This window comes from Bos javanicus, chromosome 7 (assembly GCF_032452875.1).
Source record: "Bos javanicus breed banteng chromosome 7, ARS-OSU_banteng_1.0, whole genome shotgun sequence".
NCBI classification, from domain to species: domain Eukaryota; kingdom Metazoa; phylum Chordata; class Mammalia; order Artiodactyla; family Bovidae; genus Bos; species Bos javanicus.
The window spans coordinates 34,029,654-34,052,770 of record NC_083874.1 but is presented as its reverse complement, the minus strand read 5'-3'; the positions used below and the strand labels follow the sequence as shown (position 1 = coordinate 34,052,770).

At 39.6% G+C, this 23,117-nt stretch overlaps 1 protein-coding gene across 2 annotated transcripts in view; it reads left to right on the top strand.

Annotated features, from left to right (window-relative positions):
* The first annotated feature begins 248 nt into the window (after positions 1 to 248).
* Positions 249 to 23,117, top strand: part of HSD17B4 (hydroxysteroid 17-beta dehydrogenase 4) — a 134,279-nt gene continuing 111,410 nt past the window's right edge. Inside the window, exons 1-3 of one of the 2 annotated variants that reach the window (XM_061422988.1) lie at positions 249 to 466; positions 8,840 to 8,893; positions 20,518 to 20,625. In XM_061422988.1, the coding sequence (XP_061278972.1) occupies positions 409 to 466; positions 8,840 to 8,893; positions 20,518 to 20,625 (220 nt within the window). In that variant the 5' untranslated portion in view covers positions 249 to 408. The remainder of the gene's footprint in view (positions 467 to 8,839; positions 8,894 to 20,517; positions 20,626 to 23,117) is intronic. The other variant, XM_061422987.1, reaches the window with a different exon arrangement.

Genomic DNA, 23,117 nt, shown 5'->3' with positions numbered 1-23,117 from the left:
CAAGTGAAAAGTGAAAGTGAAGTCGCTCAGTCGTGTCCGACTCTTAGTGACCCCACGGACTGCAGCCTACCAGGCTCCTCCGTCCATGGGATTTTCCAGGCAAGAGTCCTGGAGTGGGTTGCCATCTTAAGAGCTCCCATTACTTCCTGCGGCAGATCTGGTCCTTTTGAGCCAAGTCTCTTGAGCAGGGCCGCAACTGGAGGAATGTTGGACTACATTTCCCAGAGTTCCAAGGGATCTCCGCGCAGCCGCGCTTGGAAAACTACCGCGTCCCTCTCCTCAGAAACTGGCAGGTCGCTCGCTACCAGCCTGAACCTGCCACTCCCTCGGTTTTAGCTGCCTCGGAGTCTGAACTCCACTCGGCACTACTTCTGCTGGTGTGTGTGTGTGCCGCTGCAGACTAGACTTATGGCCTCGACCTTGAGGTTCAACGGGAGGGTGGTACTGGTTACCGGCGCGGGGGGAGGTGAGTACGTGAAGGCTGGAGGGCGGGTGTCCAGCTCACTGTCCTGCTGGGAACCCCCCGGCCCCCACTTTTTTTTTTTTACCCGCTTTGGTCGGGGTTACGCACGCAGCTGTAGCTGCGGTCCGAGCATCTGAGCTGCGGGCCGCGGTGACTAGGCGGCTTGGGGAGCAAGTGATTGGACTTGGTGAGGGTGGGAGTGGGAGGACGGACAATGACTATTCTCCGGTCGCCGAATCTCCTGAGGGTGGAGAGGTGGGGCTGGCCAGCCTTGAGTGGGGACCCAGAAACTCCTGGTGCAACTCTCCTCACCTCCACACCCCCTCCCGCGCCGCCCTGCCGCACCCCCGCAACCCCCTCCCCACCCCGCGCCCCGCCCCGTCCCTCAAGGCTTTGGATCTTGAGAAGACAGAGGCCGGGCTGGGCTGCGGGTTCCAAAACTAGGTGAAAGTTCATTCCAGCGCTCATCTGTGCGTATCAATTGTAACTCTTCCTGTCAATAGATTCTCTAGGCCTCTGTCAAGTCTTTTAAACATGGCAGAAAAGCCATCTGGTGATTGGAATCACTCCCCACCCCTTGCCCCCAGTAGTAGAGATGTCAGCCCCTTGCCTTTGAAAAGTCAGTTGTCTTTTCCTCTGTCGGATGATTTTTAAGCTCTTGAGAGGGCCTTCCTTTTGAAAAGCGCATCTGGTAAGAGTTCTCCTTTTGCTTATCAAGCCAAGCACAGTACTGTCAAGTCCACTGGAGTCTTGGCATGGAGTTGTAAACTCAAGTGACTGCTGGACTCAGGCAGGCGATAGAGGAGTAAAGTGAGTGTGGTGTGGGGCATTAGGAACTGGAGAGCAGAGGTCTTTCTGAAGTGGGCCCGACCAGGAGCAAAGTGGAAATTTGTTATGTGAAATAACTCTTATTTTTAAAGGACAGAAATTAAGACAAACTACTCATACCTACATGGATGCTTTGCAGTGAGATTTTACATTATTCCAAGTGCAAAGGTCCGTCCAGTCAAAGCTATGGTTTTTCCAGTAGTCATGTATGGATGTGAGAATTGGACTATAAAGAAAGCTGAGTGCTGAAGGATTGATGCTTTTGAACTGTGGTGTTGGAGAAGACTCTTGAGAGCCCCTTGGACTGCAAGGAGATCCAGCCAGTGAATCCAAAAGGAAATCAGTCCTGAATGTTCTTTGGAGGGACTGATGGTGAAGCTGAAACTCCAGTACTTTGGCCACCTGATGAGAACTGACTCATTGGAAAAGACCCCGATGCTGGGAAAGATTGAAAGTGGGTGGAGAAAGGGACGACAGAGGATGAGATGGTTGGATGGCATCACTGACTCAATGGACATGAGTTTGAGTAAACTCCAGGAGTTGGTGAGGGACAGGGAAGCCTGTCCTGCTGCAGTTCATGGGGTCTCAAAGAGTCTGACATGACTGAGTGACTGAATTGAAGTGAACTGAGGTGTAAGATTCTTGACCTTATGGGCCTTTGATTACCTACTGGTAGTGCCTTATACCAAAAATGGACCTAATGCAGAATTAATTTAAATTATATATTAAAAGTCACAATGGCGTTCTGACAGTTGAAGTGAAGTCAGTCGCTCAGACATGTCCAACTCTTTGCGACCCCATGAACTGGGGCTTGCCAGGCTACTCTGTCCATGGAATTTCCCAGGCAAGAATACTGGAGTGGGTTTCCATTTCCTTCTCCAGGGGATCTTCCCCACTCAGGGATTAAAGCTGAGTCTCCTGCATAGCAGGCAGACTCTTTATGCTCTGAGCCACCAGGGTTAAATCATACATATTTTCATATATAAAATGGATTCTCATGCTTCCTTTTAGAAAATGTCTTTAGTATTAATTAGTGGTCAAATGTTTTATATCTGTAGCTATTTTCATTCTGAAATCATCATATGTTTTGGGGAAAACATTTTGTTTACACTTAGTTTTTGCTGAAAATAAGTAATGCACTCATGTTTTAAGCCATTTTTTGACAGTGAGTGATTCACAGTATGAAATAACAGTTATATGCCAATACCCAGCATACACACACACACACACACACACACACAATCTGTATTTGAAAAATAGTACATTCAGTGCACTTTGAACTTTCCTATTCTGTTTCATTAAGTAAATGCAGATTAAAACTCACTAAATTGATTTTGTGAAGTATTAATAAGTTGTTCACATGGACCACAGCCTTGTCTAAGTCAGTGAAACTGTGAGCCAAGACGAACGGGTCATGGTGGAGAATTTTGATGAAACATGGTCCACTGGAGAAGGGAATGGCAAACCACTTCAGTATTCTTGCCTTGAGAACTCTTTGAATAGTATGAAAAGGCAAAAAGATATGACACTGAAAGATGAACTCCCCAGGTTGATAGGTGTCCAATATACTACTGGAGAAGAGTGGAGAAATCACGGACTCAGTGGATGTGAGTCTGAGCAAGCTCCCGGAGTTGGTGATGGACAGGGAAGCCTGGTGTGCTGAGTCCATGGGTTTCAAAGAGTCGGACACGACTGAGTGACTGAACTGAACTAATGAGTTGTTATTAGACAATTCTGGATTTAGCGCCTCTTGTTTATAAACTGATCCATATTTTAAAGAACCTGGATTATGCTACAGTTACTAGCCATTAAATTTGAATACTCATCTGGAGCAGATACATGTGGGAAAGTTGAGACTTACATTGGGTCATCATTAGAAAAGAAAGACTGAGATCTAATTGCAGTCCCATAACACAGACTGTTGCCCTTGAGGCCTTGGCATTCTCCTTTAAGGATATGTATCTGTAGAACTGCGTAACTGCTGAACATCCCAGGAGGGTGGCTGTGAATGCTTGCCAGGCCTGTGTCTGGGAATGAGTCTGACTCCAACTCACTCATATTCTGAAATGAAAAGAAATATCTTGGCACTATTCAGGTGCTGTTGTTTAGCTTGGAATATTGAAGAGTTTATTGGGCAACTTGGAATAAGTTTCAGAATTGTTTGCTACTGCTGCTGCTAAGTCGCTTCAGTCATGTCCGACTCTGTGCGACCCAATAGACGGCAGGCAGCCCACCATGCTCCCCCATCCCTGGGATTCTCCAGGCAAGAACACTGGAGTGGGTTGCCATTTCCTTCTCCAATGCGTGAAAAGTGAAAAATGAAAGTGAAGTCGCTCAGTCATGTCCGACTCTTAGTGACCCCATGGACTGCAGCCTACCAGGCTCCTCCATCCGTGAGATTTTCCAGGCAAGAGTACTGGAGTGGGATGCCATTGCCTTCTCTGTCAGAATTGTCTAGCCGGTAAACAATTTTGCCATGATGTGTGGTGTAACAGGAAGTTGTATTTATTAACAGATGGTAGTAGCGGTTGCTGGGGATGGAAATGTGAGAGTGATGGAATTGGGCAGTGGAAGAGGGAGTCTGGCCGTTGTGAATCTGAAATGGTTATAAAATAGCAAGCTGTCGACTGGAGATAGTAAGAAGTGTGTGAGTAGTTGGAAATTCTGAAGTCAGGAGGGACTTTGAAGTTGTTTGACCTCCTTTGGGTAAACCTGGAAAGCGAAATAGTCCAAGAAGTTAGTCTCAGAGACTCTGTTAACTTGAAGCAGAGGGCAGTCAATCCCACTGAGAAGAGCACTGAACAAGCACTGTGAGAAAAGAATCAACTGATTTTTGACAGTGCGAAAGAAGATACGGTCAGAAGAGAAATAGGGAAGAGAGGATGGTTGACAGTGAACTTAGGTGCAGGAGAAAGTTAAGACAGGCTTTGAAAGCAGATTAAGAGAAAATAGAGACTCTTGAATTTAATTTTTTGGTGCATTTTGACTCTACAGTTGTGCTGGTCATTGTGGGAAATGCAAAAGAATGATATAAATCTCATCCTTTAAGAACCTTCTAGTTTATTTGGGGAGACAGACTAACACATAAAGTATTTAAATGACGTTTATATAAGCATGGATACACAAACATGGGAGGACCCAGTGACTGTTAATGGACTAGTGGTAGTGTTAACTTTATGTACAGATTTGTGTACAGTTTGCTTGGGCCATTATGGTAAAAGTAGATTACTCACATACCTTTTCAGAGAATTGTATAGCTTGGTTTTGAGATAATACTCTGATTAACTGAGATCAATCTCTACTAGAGATGTGTCCCATTCCTTTCATCTGATGATTTTCTACTTTGTTACCATTTTTTGCATTCTGGTCATGAGTACTGATTTCGTTGAAAACCTCATGTTTAAATCTAGTGCTTCAGCCTTGATCTGATAAAATATGAAGAGGCTTGAGTTACTGTATTGGCTGGGTTCTTGATCATCCATTTAGAGTAGATTAAATTTTAAAGTAAATTATTTGATGATCGTTTAGTTTTGGAAAAATTTATAATTTTGGTTCTTTATGGAAGAGCTTGATAATTTAGCTGTCTCCTTTTGTTATTTGTTTACTTATTTATGAATTAATTTAAATTCAGTTCAGTTCAGTTCAGTTGCTCAGTTGTGTCTGACTCTTTGCGACCCCATTAACTGCAGCACGACAGGCCTCCCTGTCCATCACCAACTCCCAGAGTTTACCCAAAATCATGTCCATTGAGTTGGTGATGCCATCCAACTATCTCACACTATGCTGTCCTCTTCTCCTGCCCTCAATCTTTCCTAGAATCAGGGTCTTTTCAAATGAGTCAGCTCTTCTCATCAGGTGGCCAAAATATTGGAGTTTCAGCTTCAACATCAGTTCTTCCAATGAACACCCAGGACTGATCTCCTTAGGTTGGACTGGTTGGATCTCCTTGCTGTCCAAGGGACTCTCAGGAGTCTTTGCCAACACCACAGTTCAAAAGCATCAATTCTTCCGCTTTCAGCTTTCTTTATAGTCCAACTCTCACATCCATACATGACTACTGGAAAAACCATAGCCTTGACTAAGCAGACCTTTGTTGACAAAGGTTTTTAATATGTTGTCTGATTTTTAATATGTTGTCTAGGTTGGTCATAACTTTCCTTCCAAGGAGTAAGTGTCTTTTAATTTCATGGCTGCAATCACCATCTGCAGTGATTTTGGAGCCCCCAAAATAAAGTCTGACACTGTTTCCCCATCTATTTGCCTTGAAGTGATGGGACTGGATGCCATGATCTTAGTTTTCCGAATGTTGAGCTTTAAGCCAACTTTTCACTCTCCTCTTTCACTTTCATCAAGAGGCTCTTTAGTTCTTCTTCACTTTCTGCTGTAAGGGTAGTGTCATCTGCATATCTCAGGTTACTGATATTTCTCCTGGCAATCTTGATTGCAGCTTGTGCTTCTTCCAGCCCAGTGTTTCTCATGATGTACTCTGCAAATAAATTAAATAAGTAGGGTGACAATATATAGCCTTGACGTACCTCTTTTCCTATTTGGAACCAATCTGTTGTTCCATGTCCAGTTCTAACTGTTGCTTCCTGACCTGCATACAGGTTTCTCAAGAGGCAGGTCAGGTAGTCTGGTATTCCTATCTCTTTCAGAATTTTCCAGTTTATTGTGATCCACATACTCAAAGGCTTTGGCATAGTCAATAAAGCAGAAATAGATGGAACTATTTTGTTTTTTGGAACTCTCTTGTTTTTTTGATGATCCAGTGGATGTTGGCAATTTGATCTCTTGTTCCTCTGCCTTTTCTAAATCCAGATTGAACATCTGGAAATTAATGGTTCACATATTGCTGAAGCCTGGCTTGGAGAATTTCAAGCATTGCTTTGCTAGCGTGTGAGATGAGTGCAATTGTGTGGTAGTTTGAGCATTCTTTGGCATGGCCTTTCTTTGGGATTGGACTTAACTGACCTTTTCCAGTCCTGTGGCCACTGCTGAGTTTTCTAAATTTGCTGACATATTGACTACAGCACTTTCACAGCATCATCTTTTACGATTTGAATAGCTCAACTGGAATTCCATCACTCCACTAGCTTTGTTCATAGTGATGCTTCCTAAGGCCCGTTTGACTTCGCATTTCAGGATGTCTGGCTCTAGGTGAGTCATCACACCATCGTGATTATCTGGGTTGTGAAGATCTTTTTGTACAGTTCTATGTATTCTTGGCACATCTTAATATTTTCTGCTTCTGTTAGGTCCATACCATTTCTGTCCTTTATTAACCCCATCTTTGCATGAAATGTTCCCTTGGTATCTCTTAATTTTCTTGAAGAGATCTCTAGTCTTTCCCATTCTGTTGTTTTCTTCTACTTCTTTGCATTGATCACTGAGGAAGGCTTTCTTACCTCTCCTTGCTATTCTTTGGACTCTGCATTCAGGTACTTATATCTTTCCTTTTCTCCTTTGCTTTTTGCTTCTCTTCTCTTCACAGCTATTTTTTAAGCCTCCTCAGACAGCCATTTTGCCTTTTTGCATTTCTTTTTCTTGGAGATGGTCTTGATCCATGTCTCCTGTACAATGTCTCAAACCTCTGTCCATAGTTCATCAGGCACTCTATCAGATCTAGTCCCTTAAATCTATTTCTCACTTCCACTGTATAATCGTAAGGGATTTGATTTAGGTCATACCTGAATGGTCTAGTGGTTTTCTCCACTTTCTTCAATTTAAGTCTGAATTTGGCAATGAGGAGTTCATGATCTGAGCCGCAGTCAGCTCCTGGTCTTGTTTTTCCTGACTGTATAGAGCTTCTCCATCTTTGGCTGCAAAGAATATAATCAATCTGATTTCAGTATTGGCCATCTGGTGATGTCCACGTGTAGAGTCTTCTCTGGTTTATTGGAAGAGGGTATTTGCTATGACCAGTGTGTTCTCTTGGCAAAACTCTATTAGCCTTTGCCCTGCTTCATTCTGTATTCCAAGGCCAAATTTGCCTGTTACTCCAGGTGTTTCTTGATTTCCTACTATTGCATTCCAGTCCCCTATAATGAAAAGGACATCTTTTTTGGGTGTTAGTTCTAAAAGGTCTTGTAGGTCTTCATAGAACCATTCAACTTCAGCTTCTTCAGTGTTACTGGTTGGGGCATAGACTTGGATTACTGTGATATTGAATGGTTTGCCTTGGAAACGAACAGAGATCATTCTGTCGTTTCTGAGATTGCATCCAAGTACTGCATTTCGGACTCTTTTGTTGACCATGATGGCTACTCCATTTTTTCTAAGGGATTCCTGCCCACAGTGGTAGATATAATGGTCATCTGTGTTAAATTCACCCATTCCAGTCCATTTTAGTTTGCTGATTCCTAGAATGTCGACGTTCACTCTTGTCATCTCCTGTTTGACCACTTCCAATTTGCTTTGATTCGTGGACCTAACATTCCAGGTTCCTATGCAATATTGCTCTTTACAGCATCAGACCTTGCTTCTATCGCCAGTCACATCCACAACTGGGTGTTGCTTTTGCTTTGGTTCCATCCCTTCATTCTTTCTCCACTGATCTCCAGTAGCATATTGGGCACCTACCAACCTGGGGAGTTCATCTCTCAGTGTCCTATCTTTTTGCCTTTTCATACTGTTCATGGGGTTCTCAAGGCCAGATAAACTACCAGTAAGTTTATCAGTTCAGTTTTAAAAATGTGTACATGTTAAAATGATTGAAAAAATACAGAAGTAAGCTTTCCACTCCTAGTTGCTAATCACACAATTCTGTTACTCAGAGGTGAACCACTAATTCCCACTCTCTTATAGTCTTCCTAAGATATTCTCCGCCTATAAGGTTTACATAGGCATATATCCATTTTTGGATGTATAAATTTATACCCTATAGCTTTGAATCTGAATTAAGTATTTTGTGTGTGTTCCTGGTGATTACGTAGTCAAGGATCAGAGCAGAATGTAGAAACTGTTAGATACTTGAAACAGGAAAGGACTCAGTAGAAGCCGTTGGCTTTTGTAAAACTGGTCCATTAGTGGAGCCAGGATCTCTGAGGCTGCCCTTGGAACTGCCACCACCCAAATAGTCACTGGCTCTAGGAACCTAGAGAATGGAAGTTGCCATCCAGAGATTAGGGAGCTTGATCTAGAAGCTGCCAGTATATCCACTTAATACCTAGGAAGCTTCAAGAAATTGGCTTCCTAACCAGCAGCACTGGTCTATTGTCACAGTACAGTGACTTCTGCCTCATTTCCTCCTTCCAAATTTCATTTCATGTGCGTTTTCATGCACACACATTTAACGGTGGAACACAGATCACATCTAGCATCCTAGAAGCTCGGTAGAATGTAGGAAATGGTAGGGAAATGGGTGTAAAGTACAGTTTTAAGTTTTCCAACTCCTAAAAGTAGTAGAGGCTGAGAGTACCAGTGAAGCCTCCTCTTGTAATTAATGCACATCAGTTACTTTTCAATAGGGACTGGATTGAGTAGATCAAAAAAATTATTCTAACATTTGCTCAACTTTATGATTTTTTTTTTTTCCTTTTTCTTCAATAGGATTGGGCCGAGCCTATGCCCTGGCTTTTGCAGAAAGAGGTGCATCAGTTGTTGGTAAGTTGATAAATTTTTCTTTTCATTTAGTACCTAGGAACTAAAATACAGACTTCACAAGACAGACAGCTTTGTATTTACATCAAATAATTTGTCAAGGTCAGATTTTATCACCAATTTTTTTTTCTTCTGCCAGCAAAATCTTTTCCCCATTGAGGCTGATTTTGTAACATACTTTTTATTTATTTATTTTTTGTAACTTTTTAAAGTAAACTAGAATTTACAACTCAGTAGAATTGAGAAAGATAAGCAGGCGTTCATTATAAAATTCTTGAATTTGGTATATTGTGGGCTGTAATTTTTTCTTGTAGCAGACTGGTAGAAGATGAATCCCTGTAAGTGTAAATATATTGGTAAGGGAAGAAGTAAATGCATTTTCTTAACTGGAAGTTTGAAATCAGGAAATCCAAAGTATGTTTTTTTGTTTGTTTTTAATTTCTTTCATCAAAATTTTTCAAATGGGAGCTTTTATAACAGTTTAAAAATTTTAATTGAAGGGGCATTTACATGAGTTTTACTGTGGGGATTCAGTTAGAGGATGGGGTATTTGAGAACACACTAAATGTGGGAGATTTTATTAATCTCAGTGGTTTGCCTGGTGTGCTTGGCAGTTGGTGTGGACATAGGAGTGGGTTTGTCTACAGCCACGTCTTTGTGGGGAGTAACTAAATGGACCTTCACTGCCAAGTAGGTATGTAGGGCAGTTGTATGCCCCAATATTTATTAATATCTTTCCTGGGCTTTAGCCTCCCAATCACAGTTTCCCTACATCTTTCTAGGGAATACAGAGAGAGAGATTTCTGCAATTTGTTTATGAAGACATGTGTAACAGACTTAACCAGCAGCCAGGTTTTCTAAACCAGTTTTCTCCCTCAGTGTGGATGTGTGGCTTATCTTTATGGAAGGTACGCAGAGACCTTGGATGTTGTTTAAGGTCATAACCACAGTGTGTTAATCCAGTCTGCTTCTGGCAGAAGAAGAACAAGAAGAAGATTTGGCAAAACTAATACAATTATGTAAAGTTTAAAAAAAAAAAAAAAAAGAACACAATGTCAACACATTTTGGCATTGTGATATTTTGGCAGGGGTGTATAGTTCAGACCTTTTTTTTTTTTTTTTGCCAGATTGTCCCAAGAATGTGTCGTGGTGTCAGGGTCTGTTTTTTTCTTTAAAAAAATATTGCTATTAATTTATTAATATTTTTACTCATAACTTTTTATTTACATCTTTGAACTCAGTTCCATAAATGCTAGGGTCTCTTTTTATCTTTTGTATCTCCTAAAGGACCTAGAATATTGCCTTTTGTAAAGAAAGGACTTTATTCATTGGTTCTTTTATTGTTGTAGCCCTTTTTTGGGGGAGGGGGTGGGGTAGGGAGTGGTTGGTGTGCCTTTGAGATTGGTTGAGTAAATTTCTACTTTTTTGGTTGTGGCTGAGTTATAATCTTAGTTTATAAATTTGTTTTGTAAAACCTTTTGCAGAAATATGTGTTTGTGGGGATCAGAATTCCTATATCTCTTACTTTTGAATTTGTTGAACTCAGGTTGGACTTTTTCAGTTCTAAGGAAATGATAAACAGGGATGATGTGTCTCTTGTCATTGACCCAGGGATGGTATTGCAGCAGATGCTTGTTGAAGTCCAAAGAGGTTGAAAGTTCGTGTTTTTGGAAAATTATTTACCAAACTTGGCTGGAGAACCAGATATAGTTTAGTTTATGTGAAAGTGCAGAACTTTTCTACCACTTGTTAGCCTGCGACCTGGCTGTGAATTCTTTAGGCTACCAGTGGTTTTCGTTCTTCTAATCACCACTACCCTGTGCTTTAAGTTTTTAAAACATAGATGCCCTGCTTCCAGATCGTTTTATGTGCACTGCCATTTCTCCTGAGTTACTTTTGTTCTGCTCAGCATATTTTTACCTGAGGAAGCAAAAAATAGGCAACAGGAGTAAGCACATGTAGGATTTATGACAGAGTCACTTGTTTGTGGTCGGAGAAGGCGATGGCACCCCACTCCAGTACTCTTGCCTGGAAAATCCCATGGACGGAGGAGCCTGGTGGGCTGTAGTCCATGGGGTCGCTAAGAGTCGGACACGACTGAGCGACTTCACTTTCACTTTTCAGTTTCCTGCATTGGAGAAGGAAATGGCAACCCACTCCAGTGTTCTTGCCTGGAGAATCCCAGGGACGGGGGAGCCTGGTGGGCTTCCATCTATGGGGTTGCACAGAGTCGGACACGACTGAAGCGACTTAGCAGCAGCAGCAGCAGGAGCTTGTTTGTGGTAAAATTACTGATCAGTTAATCTTAAGGTTAGCTCAGAGTCCAGTAAGAAGTAAAACCTTAAGACATGGAGTAGCTTGTTTCTCATGTGAGAGAGCTTTCTCTTGGTTATGCTGAGTTAACAAACAAATCTCATTGGTTTATCATAATAAAGGATAGTTTCACAGTTACCTGATGGTTCACCTTCTGGTCAGTTGTCTCTCTGCTCTGTGTGTCTTACTAATTTCAGGATCCCAGCTGAAGGAGTGACTCTCATCATAGCTGTTCCCCATGGTGGTGCTTAAAGCTTCTGTTTAGAAGTGTCATGGCACTTCTACTCACATTTCACTGGCCAAAGGAAGTCACCTGGCCAAGCCCAAAGTTAAGGGTATCATTTAAGATATTCTCAAGCTTCCCGTTAATATGATTGCTATGTTTTATGTTCTGTAATATCAAGCATTATGGGAGATTTAAATCTGAGTGTAAGAACTGCTAAGCCTTTGGCTGATAATTGCAATAAGGGACATTTGTTTTTGTACAGATTACATCTTTGAAGAAATGTGTGTGCATATCTGAAGACAATGTTGGGAATGGAATAGGTTTGAGGTTTCCTCAGTTGGTGAGCCATATCAAGTTCTCTGAATAGTAAGTTTTATCTTGAGGGCTTGAACACAAAGAAGATTGAAGTGTTCCAGCAAGCAGAACCTCTTCTTTGACAGTAAGAAAGGCAAAACGCTTTCTGTTCTTGAACTGGAGGAGTAGCACTTAGGCGTAATTTGAATTGAAGTCTTTTAAAGTAAGATTGGCACGATTTCTTTTCTGTGCTGTAGTTACATGACAACTGGTAAAGATGAGTTTTTAAAGTTCCTCTTGTCAGATGCCAGAGCCTGTGTTTTTAGCTGCTGTGTGATCCTGATAGCCAGAAGGTGAACTTCAGTGTGGGAAAGTGAATGGTCTCTGAAGTTAGGTCAGGCTGTGAATCCTGGCTCTGCTGTCCAGTTACATGACTTGTCTGAATATTAGTAGCCACCTTCCCTAAAAACTGCCAGGATTATGGTGGGGATTAAATGACACCAAGAATTAAAGTCTTTTGTAAAGGGGGAAATAAAACAGTATTAGTGACTGCCTACCATGTCCTGGGCGCTGTGCTCAGGATTATATCAAAGTGAGCTTCGGGGGCATCCCAGGTTGGCGTAGTGTCTTCTAGGGGAATGAAGATGAGAGATGAGAGGTGACAGGAGGTCAGATCATATAGGACCATTTAGTTCAGAAGGACTGGCTTTTACCCTGATTTTTTTTTAAATTAATTTTTATTGGAGTATAGTTGCTTTACAATGTTGTGTTAGTTTCTACTGTACAGCACCCTGAGTCAGCTGTAGGTGTACATATAGCCCCTCTGTTTGATTTCCTGCCAATTTAGGTCACCACAGAGCACTCAGTAAGGTTCCCTGAGCTATATAGTAGGTTCTCATTAGTTACCCATTTTATACATAGTATTAATAGTGTATATATGTCAATACCAACACCCCAATTCCTATGTCACCACCTTTACCTACTTGGTGTCCATATGTTTGTATTCTACATCTGTGTCTCTATTTCTGTTTTGCAAATAAGATCGTGTATACTATTTTTCTAGATTTCTAATGAGAACCTACTTTCATGACCTGATTTAAGGTTTAAATTGATCATTCTGCTTGCTGTCTGAGGAGTAGGTTCTGGAGGAGTAAGAATGGAAGTAGAGGAGGATGTTGAGCATGTTGGGGGTTTATTATCCTATGAACTCTTATTGTCTGTACTTATAATTTTTCATTAAAAAAAGAAGTGGAAGCAGAGAAATCTGTCAGGTTATTGAAATATGTAAAAGAGAAGGGGTTGATTCAGACAGTTGGTAGGGATGGAGATGGTACAAGGAGGTTAAATTCTGGATATATTTGGAAGGTAGGTATGGCAGGATTTGGTTATTTGCTGATGTGGGTTGAAAAGGAGGGAGGATAGAGTGAGAGAGAAAAGACTGGAGGAGGGCAGATTCCCAGAGAGGGGACATTCCTGTAGACTTTCAGATGAGGCTAGTAAGTAGGCAGTGGGACATAGGACTCTATAGCTGGGGGGACATTGAAGCTATATAAATCTATTTTCAGTTCCCAGGAGGTATTTAAAGCCAGGAGATTGGGTCAGATTACCCAGGTGGTGAGTACAGATAGACAGGAGACGGAGTCCCAGGAGGACTCAGTCACTCATTTTCAGTTTCTTCTTCCTTTAAAGAGACCCTTGATGCCTTCTTGTTGTTGAGACAGATTCCATCCCTTAAATTAAGGGGGCCTCATTTAAGATACTGCTTTCTAAACTATTACCACATTTTGGAGGCCTACAAATATTTAGATACATTTATGGCCATTCTTACATGCATTGGAGAAGGAAATGGCAGCCCACTCCAGTGTTCTTGCCTGGAGAATCCCAGGGACGGAGGAGTCTGGTGGGCTGCCATCTATGGGGTCGCACAGAGTCGGACACAACTGAAGCGACTTAGTAGCAGCAACAGCAGCATGGCCATTCTGGAAAAGACTCCTGATGAACTAGGGTGATGGTATCTTTCTGCCAAACAATGAAAATATAATGGCAACTCTATGTTTTGCACTTTTTCTTTGACTATCAGGAAGCTTAAGGGTAAACCTCACACTGTCCTCAGCCAGGGTAACCACCATTAGCCCATGCTTTGAGTAGGCTTCTCTTTCTCTGATGTGGCATTTTCTTAATTTTTCCATCTTTTAATAGTCCTTGCACATGCCTTTTATATTTAAGGCACTTTAAATACTTGTTGGTAGCAGTCAAGACATAAACAGAATACAAGAGGAAATCCCCATTGGGCCCACTATATCAATGAAATGATTCTTAATGCTGTTGTTTGCTATCAGAAACTTTTTAGAATGGGAGAAAAGGCATCAACACAGAAAACAGAAATGCCTGGAAGGACAGCAGTTACCTCTGGGATAGGACACAGGTTAGAAAGGGCTTTTTGAATCCGTAGTGTTTGAATTTCTTAAAAGCATTAAAAAAAAGTAAATAACCTCTCCAAAAAATAAGTACACTTGCAGTATAATATTGCCTTTGTCATCTTTTTATACACTTCTCAGATTACTCACTGTAAAGCATGTCATGTGCAAAATCAATGCATATAAAAATTATTTCGATTTTGTAGATTTGGAGGCACCATTTTACTTTGGAAATAAAAGTAGTTTATAGATATGTCACTGGTCATAGATATGACTTAGCTGGTGTCAAATCCTTGGATTGAATAAATATATGAACAGGAATATGTATAAGCACAGTTATAGAGCACTCTTCAGATACAAAGCATTGTAACGTTATTACTCCTGATAATTCAGTGGGAACTTAGAAATAGCTATATAAGCAATTTCCCAGAGAGGAGGAACTACTTATAGTAAAGTGAAACAGTAAAGTGAGGTCAGATTTAAGGGATCTGGAAAGTTAGGCAGTGAATGACAGGATTCTACTGCAGATTTTCAGTGGGGGAATGAGTTAGTTTAAGGCTGTTTAGGGCCATTACCCAGCAACTGGCTGCTAGCAGCCTGGAATGATTAAGATTGGAGGGAAAAGGCCATTGGGGAGGCACTTACAGTAGTCTGGGCATGAAATGATAGAACAGGAAAGACATGGCAATAATTGGTTCCTCAGAAGAACTGGAAACTCCTCAGTGCACAAACTATCTACCTTCCAAGCTCCAAGCACCAAGCCCAGTGCTGGCTACAGAGTGTGAACAGAGTGACTATTTGATGAATCATAATGAAATGGAGATCAAGCCTTGATAGCTTGGTGGCATGTACTGTTCAGAAATGGGAGAAAAGAGAGAATATCTGGGAAATGACTTAGCCAGCAAAGTGCTGCTGAGAGGGTGGGACAGTTTGAAGGAAGATGATGATCAGTTTGATTTGCATTTTTTTTTGCCCCAACACTAAAAGTGATATGTGTTACCTCAGCTGGTTTAGCAGCCCTGATATCAGGAGACCCAAAACATGTTTCTTGCTCTAGTCTTTGAGGCCAGTAGTCAGGGCTGAAGAACAGCAAGAGAGAATGGGAAAACCAACTTCTGAGAGCCAAGCCTGGTACACAAATTGGATTGCTAAAGACAAATCCAGATTTCTCAATCTGGTTTATGTAACAAAATGTTAAAAAACAATGTACGTAATGCTATCAAATAGTATTAATGCTCTGCTGTTTCTCTTTCAACATTTCAATCAAAGAATTTATAATTTGCAACATATATGATTAAAAATTAAAATCTTTTATAAATAAGTGACATGTACATGGGGCTTCCCCAGTGGCTCAGAATCTACCTGCTATGCAGAAGACATAGGAGACCAGAGTTCAATCCCTAGGTTGGGAAGATCCCCTGCAGGAGGGCATGACAACCCACTCCAGTATTCTTGCCTGGAGACTCCCATAGACAGAGGAGCCTGGTGGGCTACAGTCCATTGGGTTCCATAGAGTCGGACATGACTGAAGTGATGAGCATACATGCATGCAATATGTACACATCTGTATGAAAAAAAGGCACCTCAAATGAAATGTTATTTAAGCGGACAAAACAGTAAACAGAAATATAAATGACAAGCCTATGAAAATAATGTAACTTTACTAGTGCTAAAATAATGGGCTACAATTTATAATCATTTAATTGTTACACTGAAAAGAATGATAATGTCTAGAGTTGGGAGGATATGGGGAAACAGCCATTCTCACAAACCTGGTTCGGTTTTCAGGCTTTATTAGCTGATAACTCAGTACTTTGTGTTTAGGTATCCATTTTCCTATTTATAGGGTACTTTTATAGGCTCCAAGTGTGTTTATAATTCTCTGGATCCTACTCTAGTGGTTAGTAGGTGTTTAATAAAAACTCAGAGTAGATTTTTAATTAAAAAAACTTAGTCTTTAATAGACTATCAAAATCATTGATTTATTTAAAATGATGGAAATAGGCAAAAGATTTTACATCTTAAAAAAACAAAAACAAAAAACTCTTAGAGCTATAAGCTGGATTTTATATGGAGGATTTACAAATATATCACTTTTGGGGATATTTTGATGGTGTTAGCTGAAAAGACTCTATCCTTTAACTATGATAATCTTACCAATAGGTAATAAAAATACTGTGTATTTTGAAGCTGTTTGAGTGAGGTGGCTGATTTATTGTTTCTTCTGTATTCTCTCCAAGCAAACATGATTTTTTTTTTTTTTAAGGAAATAATTAGGATAAAAGAAACTTGTTCACAGCATTAGAGGAGCAGAGTGGTATTGTGGTGGGTCCAGGTGCTTGTATGAATTTTGCTATTTCATACAGCCTTGGAGCCTCGAACAAGTTACCTAACTTTTCCTAAACTCTTTCTTCTTCTGTAAAAATAGGAACAACTGTTCCTGCCAAACTCCTAGAAAACTGTATGGAGCTCAAATGCAGCAATGTACAAAGTTGTGTCTTTAACAGTAGGTGGTAGGGATATTTTAAATATTGTTATAATTGGAATATTCAGTCAGTTCAGTTCAGTTGCTCAGTCATGTCCAACTCTTTGCGACCCCATGGACTCAGCACTCCAGGCCTCCCTGTCCATTGCCAACTCCAGAGTTTACTCAAACTCAAGTCTGTTGAGTCAGTGATGTCATCCACCATCTCATCCTCTGTTGTCCCCTTCTCCTCCAGATGTGTCTTTAACAGTAGGCGGTAGGGATATTTTAAAATATTGTTATAATTGGAATATTCAATTCAGTTCAGTCGCTCAGTCGTGTCGGACTCTTTGCGACCCCATGAATCGCAGCATGCCAGGCCTCCCTGTCCATCACCAACTCCCAGAGTTTACTCAAACTCATGTCCATCGAGTCGGTGATGCCATCCAGCCATCTCATCTTCTGTTGTCCCCTTCTCCTCCTGCCCCCAATTCCTCCCAGCATCAGAGTCTTTCCAATGAATCAAGTGGAAATCAAGTGGCCACTCTTCGCATGAGGTGGCCAAAGTATTGGAGTTTCAGCTTTAGGATCATTCCTTCCAATGAACACCCAGGGCTGATCTCCTTTAGAATGGACTGGTTGGATCTCTTTGCAGTCCAAGGGACTCTCAAGAGTCTTCTCCAACACCACAGTTCAAAAGCATCAATTCTTCGGCACTCAGCTTTCTTCACAGTCCAACTTTCACATCCATACATGATCACTGGGAAAACCATAGTCTTGACTAGATGGACCTTTGTTGGCAAGGTAATGTCTCTGCTTTTGAATATGCTATCTAGGTTGGTCATAACTTTCCTTCCAAGGAGTAAGTGTCTTTTAATTTCATGGCTGCAATCATGATCTGCAGTGATTTTGGAATCCCCAAAAGTAAAGTCTGACACTGTTTCCACTGTTTCCTCATCTATTTCCCATGAAGTGATGGGACCAGATGCCATGATCTTAGTTTTCTGAATGTTGAGCTTTAAGCCAACTTTTTCACTGGAATATTAGTCATATATATATAAGTGATGACAGGGTCACATAGTACAAGTACATTTCTCTTTGTTTACAAACAATCTTTTAATGTTGCTGCTGGCTAAGCCCTTCAGTGTGTAATCAGTGCTTTTCTAGTTAAGGCTGTAATTCCTGTGAATTAGCTCTGGTAGGGTAACTGAGTAGGGTCAGTGTTAAATTTGTCCTCTCTGAAGTGAATACTTGTCTTGAATAAATCTATTTTGATACTGTTTCACTGCATTGATCATTGATCTCAGTAATCATTTATTTAGGCTCCAATGTTTACCTTTGATTGCACTTGGAATAGTTTACACTTGGGGATAGTGTTTCATTTCACAATTGAACATTTCTTTCTTTACTTCAATATTGTCTTCCTCAATTTGCTTTTGAACTTTTCCTTGCTTGGGTAAAAAGGGTCTTAGAAGACTGTTAGTTATATATTTCAAAATCTTGATTTTTTTTAAATTGTTTATTTCCTGTTATTTAAGTAACTGTACTCAAATAATGAATAATTAATAGGAATTTAGTCTTGAGAATCTTAACATTTTAAAAAAATTCTCTGAGGGATAATGTAAGCCTTTCCCCCATTATTTTTTGTCTTTGTAGCTTTTTTTATTTGCAATAAGACTGATAAGACTATATTGTTAGAAAAAATATACCTCAGTCCACATTTTGAAAAATTAATTTCCTTTAAGCACAAAATCACATTTGATTAATTTTTCTCTGAGTCATTCCTTTATCTCCTTTTACTACACTACTCCAGTTGCAACCCTCACCCCAGTTCCCGCATAAGAGAGTTATACTTCAAAAGAAAAAAAGATATGCACTTTTTTTCAGGTATGATAATCATCAATTTGATCATATTAAGAGAGTTTAAATTTTAGCCTATACCTCTATGCCATTATTAATTAGTAATTTTTAAATTATTATATTCCTCATGGTTTATGCAATAACCATACAAAAATGATCACTTTGCAATGCAAGTTAATTCTTTGTCCCCAGTATTTGTTAAGTTCTGTTTTTTCTAAGATGTTTGGCATTGATCTATTGTGGCTCAGATGGTAGGGAATCTGCCTTTGGTGCAGGAGACCCAGGTTTGATCCCTGGGTCAGGAAGATGCCCTGGAGAAGGGAATGGCAACCCACTCCAGTATTCTTGGCTGGAGAATTCCATGGACAGAGGAGCCTAGTGGGCTATAGTTCATGGAGTTGCAAAGAGTTGGACATGACTGAGTGACTGACATATTATTTATCTTTTCATTTGTTTTTGCATGTTATTTTATAAATTCAACCTTCAATGATTGTGTAAATTACTTTTGTTATCATATTATTTAGTTATGTTGCCTTTATATACTTATGATACAATTAATGCATTAGTGTAGTTACCACATACTTAACTTTCAGTACATTATAAACTCTTTGAGGATAGGCACCATTCTTATACATTTCCTTGCAAATGGTAAATGTTCATTTAATGTTTGTGTCTATATATACAGGAAGATGTAAAAATGTAATGAAAGTCACTCAGTTGTGTCCAACTCTTCATGACTCCATGGACTATAGCTGGCTAGGCTCCTCTGTCCATGAAATTTTCCAGGCAAGAATACTGGAGTGGGTAGCCATTCCCTTCTCCAGGGGATCTTTCCAACCCAGGGATCAAAACTATTCTCCTGCGTTGTAGGCAGATTCTTTACCATCTGAGCCACTAGGGAAACACATAAATTATATATATGGTATAAATTAGTGACTGAACACATGTTAGTTGTGTGTGTAGTTTTTGACCATTTCCAATAAATAGTTTTATTTCTTTTTTGGTAGACCGTGACGTATTATGTTTTATAAAAATTCACCAGTGTGAATTTAATATGCTTGTTCTTCATCACCATTGCTGTAAATGGCTTTCTTGACATGGAGAAGATATGTCACATTATATATTTAACCTTTCTTTTCTTTTTTTCAGTTGTGATAAGAACTCTTAATATGAGATCTACCCTTTTAAGAAATTTTTAACTGTACAATAGAGTATTATTAACTATAGGCATTATGTTGTACAGTAGATAAGATCTTTAGAACATTTTCATCTTGCATTATTGAAATTTTATGCCCACTGATTAGCAACTCCCCTTTTTCTCCTCCTGCTAATCTCTGCAACCACTATTCTACTCTCTGATTCTATGAGTTTGACCGTTTTAGATATAATCATGCAGTATTTGGTCTTCTGTGACTGGGTTACCTTATTATCTTCAGGGTTTATCCATGTTGTTACATATTGAAAAATTTCCTTCTTTTTTTAGAGGCTAAATAATAGTACATTGTATATATGTGCCACTTCTTTATCCATTTTGTCTGTCAGTTGATATTTAGATTGTTTGTACATCTTGGCTATCGTAATAGTGCTGCATTGAACACTGGAGTTCTATTATCTCTTCAGTTCCTGATTTCAATTCAATCAAGTGGGATTGCTGGATCATATGGCAGTTCTATTTTTAATTTTTTTTGAAGGATGTCCATACTGTTTTCCTCTGTGTTTACTCTTAAAAGTGATCTTTTTTTCTTTTCCTTTTTTTTTTTTCTAAAAATGGGTTGAATCAGTCTTTTGCTTTCCAAAAGAGAAGCACTGCACAGTTAAAAGTTTCATGGCATGAACCTGTGTTTAAATATTTTCACTGCTTCATGTCTATATTTAAAAGCAAAGAGACATGTTTTGGAAGTACATATATCATGGTATCTTCAGTAGGATGGAAATACAGTAGGAGGGAATTAGGAAGATGACTGAAAACATATGCTAATAATATGGTTTCATTCCACCTCATATTTTTTAATGTCTAGAACTGAATTCTTATTTGTTTATTTTTGCATTGCAGTGAATGACCTAGGAGGGGACTTCACAGGAGTTGGCAAAGGCTCCTTAGCTGCTGATAAGGTTGTTGAAGAAATAAGAAGGAAAGGTGGAAAAGCAGTGGCTAACTATGGTATGGTATTTGAGAGAATTATACTGTTTCTTTTATTTTTCCTCAACTAATTCTATTTCTCATGTTAATAAATCACTTAGCAAATATCTCAACATTCCAGTGTAATTATGAAATTAGATTTTATCTAAGTCTGCCAAAGATGTTTAGCAACAGATTTTATATGTGAGATTTTTTTTGATGTAGATTATTTCATAAGTCTGAATTTTATTCAGTTGTCTATTTAGTGTTTTTAGTAAAGAGCACATGATATAACCAGTACATTACTGTAAATGTGGATATGAATATGCTCTTGTGACTGCACTGGGACTTGGTTGCAGCTTATGGGATCTCGTTTCCTGACTAGGGATTGAACCTGGGCCTTCTGCATTGGGAGCTTGGAGTCTTAGCCACTGGACCCTGAGGGAAGTCCTTACTCTTGTTTTTAAAAGCTAAAACATCTCTTATATTTCTACAGAATTACATTAAGTTCTTAAAAAAAATTTTATATTTCTTAAAGTAATATAGCGTAAGAAGTGAAATGCCCCAATTCTGTACCCAGCTTTCGTATTCCATTCTGCATAGGAAATCATTGCTATATGTAACTTTCTTATCTTTATAAAAACTTAAGAGTCAAAAGTAGGCATTAAGAATAAAGAAAAAAGTCATGAAAAACAGCAAATACAGCCTTTATGTTTGATACATTGATTCTAATATTACTTGTTTTGTCTTAAATTAATTTATTTATTTTAATTGCAGGCTAATTACTTTACAATATTGTAGTGGTTTTTGCCATACATTGACATAAATCAACCATGTCATGTATGGGTAAACATGTGTTCCCCATCCTGAACCCCCTTCCCACCTCACTCCCCATCCCATCCCTCAGGGTCATCCCAGTACACCAGCCCTGAGCACCCTGTCTCATGCATGGAACCTGAACTGGCGATCTGTTTCACATATGATAATATACATGTTTCAATGCTATTCTCTCAAATCCTCCCACCCTTGCCTTTTCCCACAGAGTCCAAAAGGCTTTATTATACATCTGTGTCTCTTTTGCTGTCTCACATATAGGGTCATTGTTACCATCTTTCTAAATTCCATATATATGTGTTAGTATGCTGTATTGGTGTTTTTCTTTCTGACTGACTTCACTCTGTATAATAGGCTCCAGTTTCATCCACCTCACTAGAACTGATTCAAATGCATTCTTTTTAATAGTTGGGTAATATTCCATTGTGTATATGTACCACAGCTTTCTTATCCATTCATCTGCTGATGGACATCTAGGTTGCTTCCATGTCCTGGCTATTGTAAACAGTGCTGCGATGAACATTGGGGTACATGTGTCTCTTTCAATTCTGGTTTCCTCGGTGTGTATGCCCAGCAGTGGGATTGCTGGGTCATATGGCAGTTCTGTTTCCAGTTTTGTAAAGAATCTCCACACTGTTCTCCATAGTGGCTGTACTAGTTTGCATTCCCACCAACAGTGTAAGAGGGTTCCCTTTTCTCCACACCTTCTCCAACATTTATTGTTCGTAGACTTTTTGATAGCAGCCATTTTGACTGGTGTGAGATGATACCTCATTGTGGTTTTGATTTGAATTTCTCTGATAATGAGTGATGTTGAATATTTTTTCATGTGTTTGTTAGCCATCTCTATGTCTTCTTTGGAGAAATGTCTGTTTAGTTCTTTGGCCCATTTTTTTGATTGGGTTGTTTGTTTTTCTGGTATTGAGCTGTATGAGCTGCTTGTATATTTTTTAGATTAATTCTTTGTCCATTGGTTCGTTTGCTATTATTTTCTCCCATTCTGAAGGCTGTCTTTTCACCTTGTTTATAGTTTCCTGCGTTGTGCAAAAGCTTTTAAGTTTAATTAGGTCCCATTTGTTTATTTTTGCTTTTATTTCCATTATTCTGGGAGGTGGGTCATAGAGGACCCTGCTGTGATTTATGTCAGAGAGTGTTTTGCCTATGTTTTCCTCTAGGAGTTTTATAGTTTCTGGTCTTACATTTAGATCTTTAATCCATTTTGAGTTTATTTTTGTGTATGGTGTTAGAAAGTGTTCTAGTTTCATTCTTTTACAAGTGGTTGGCCAGTTTTCCCAGCACAACTTGTTAAAGAGATTGTCTTTTCTCCATTGTATATTCTTGCCTCCTTTGTCAAAGATAAAGGGTCCATAGGTGTTTGGATTTATCCCTGGGCTTTCTATCTTGTTCCATTGATTTATATTTCTGTCTTTGTGCCAGTACCATACTGTCTTGATGACTGTAGATTTGTAGTATAGCCTGAAGTTAGGCAGGTTGATTCCTCCAGTTCCATTCTTGTTTCTCAAGATTGCTTTGGTTTCTCAAGATTGCTTTGGCTGTTCGAGGCTTTTTGTATTTCCATACAAATTGTGAAATTATTTGTTCTAGTTCTCTAAAAAATACCATTGGTAGTTTGATAGGGATTGCATTGAATCTATAGATTGCTTTGGGTGGTATACTCATTTTCACTATATTGATTCTTC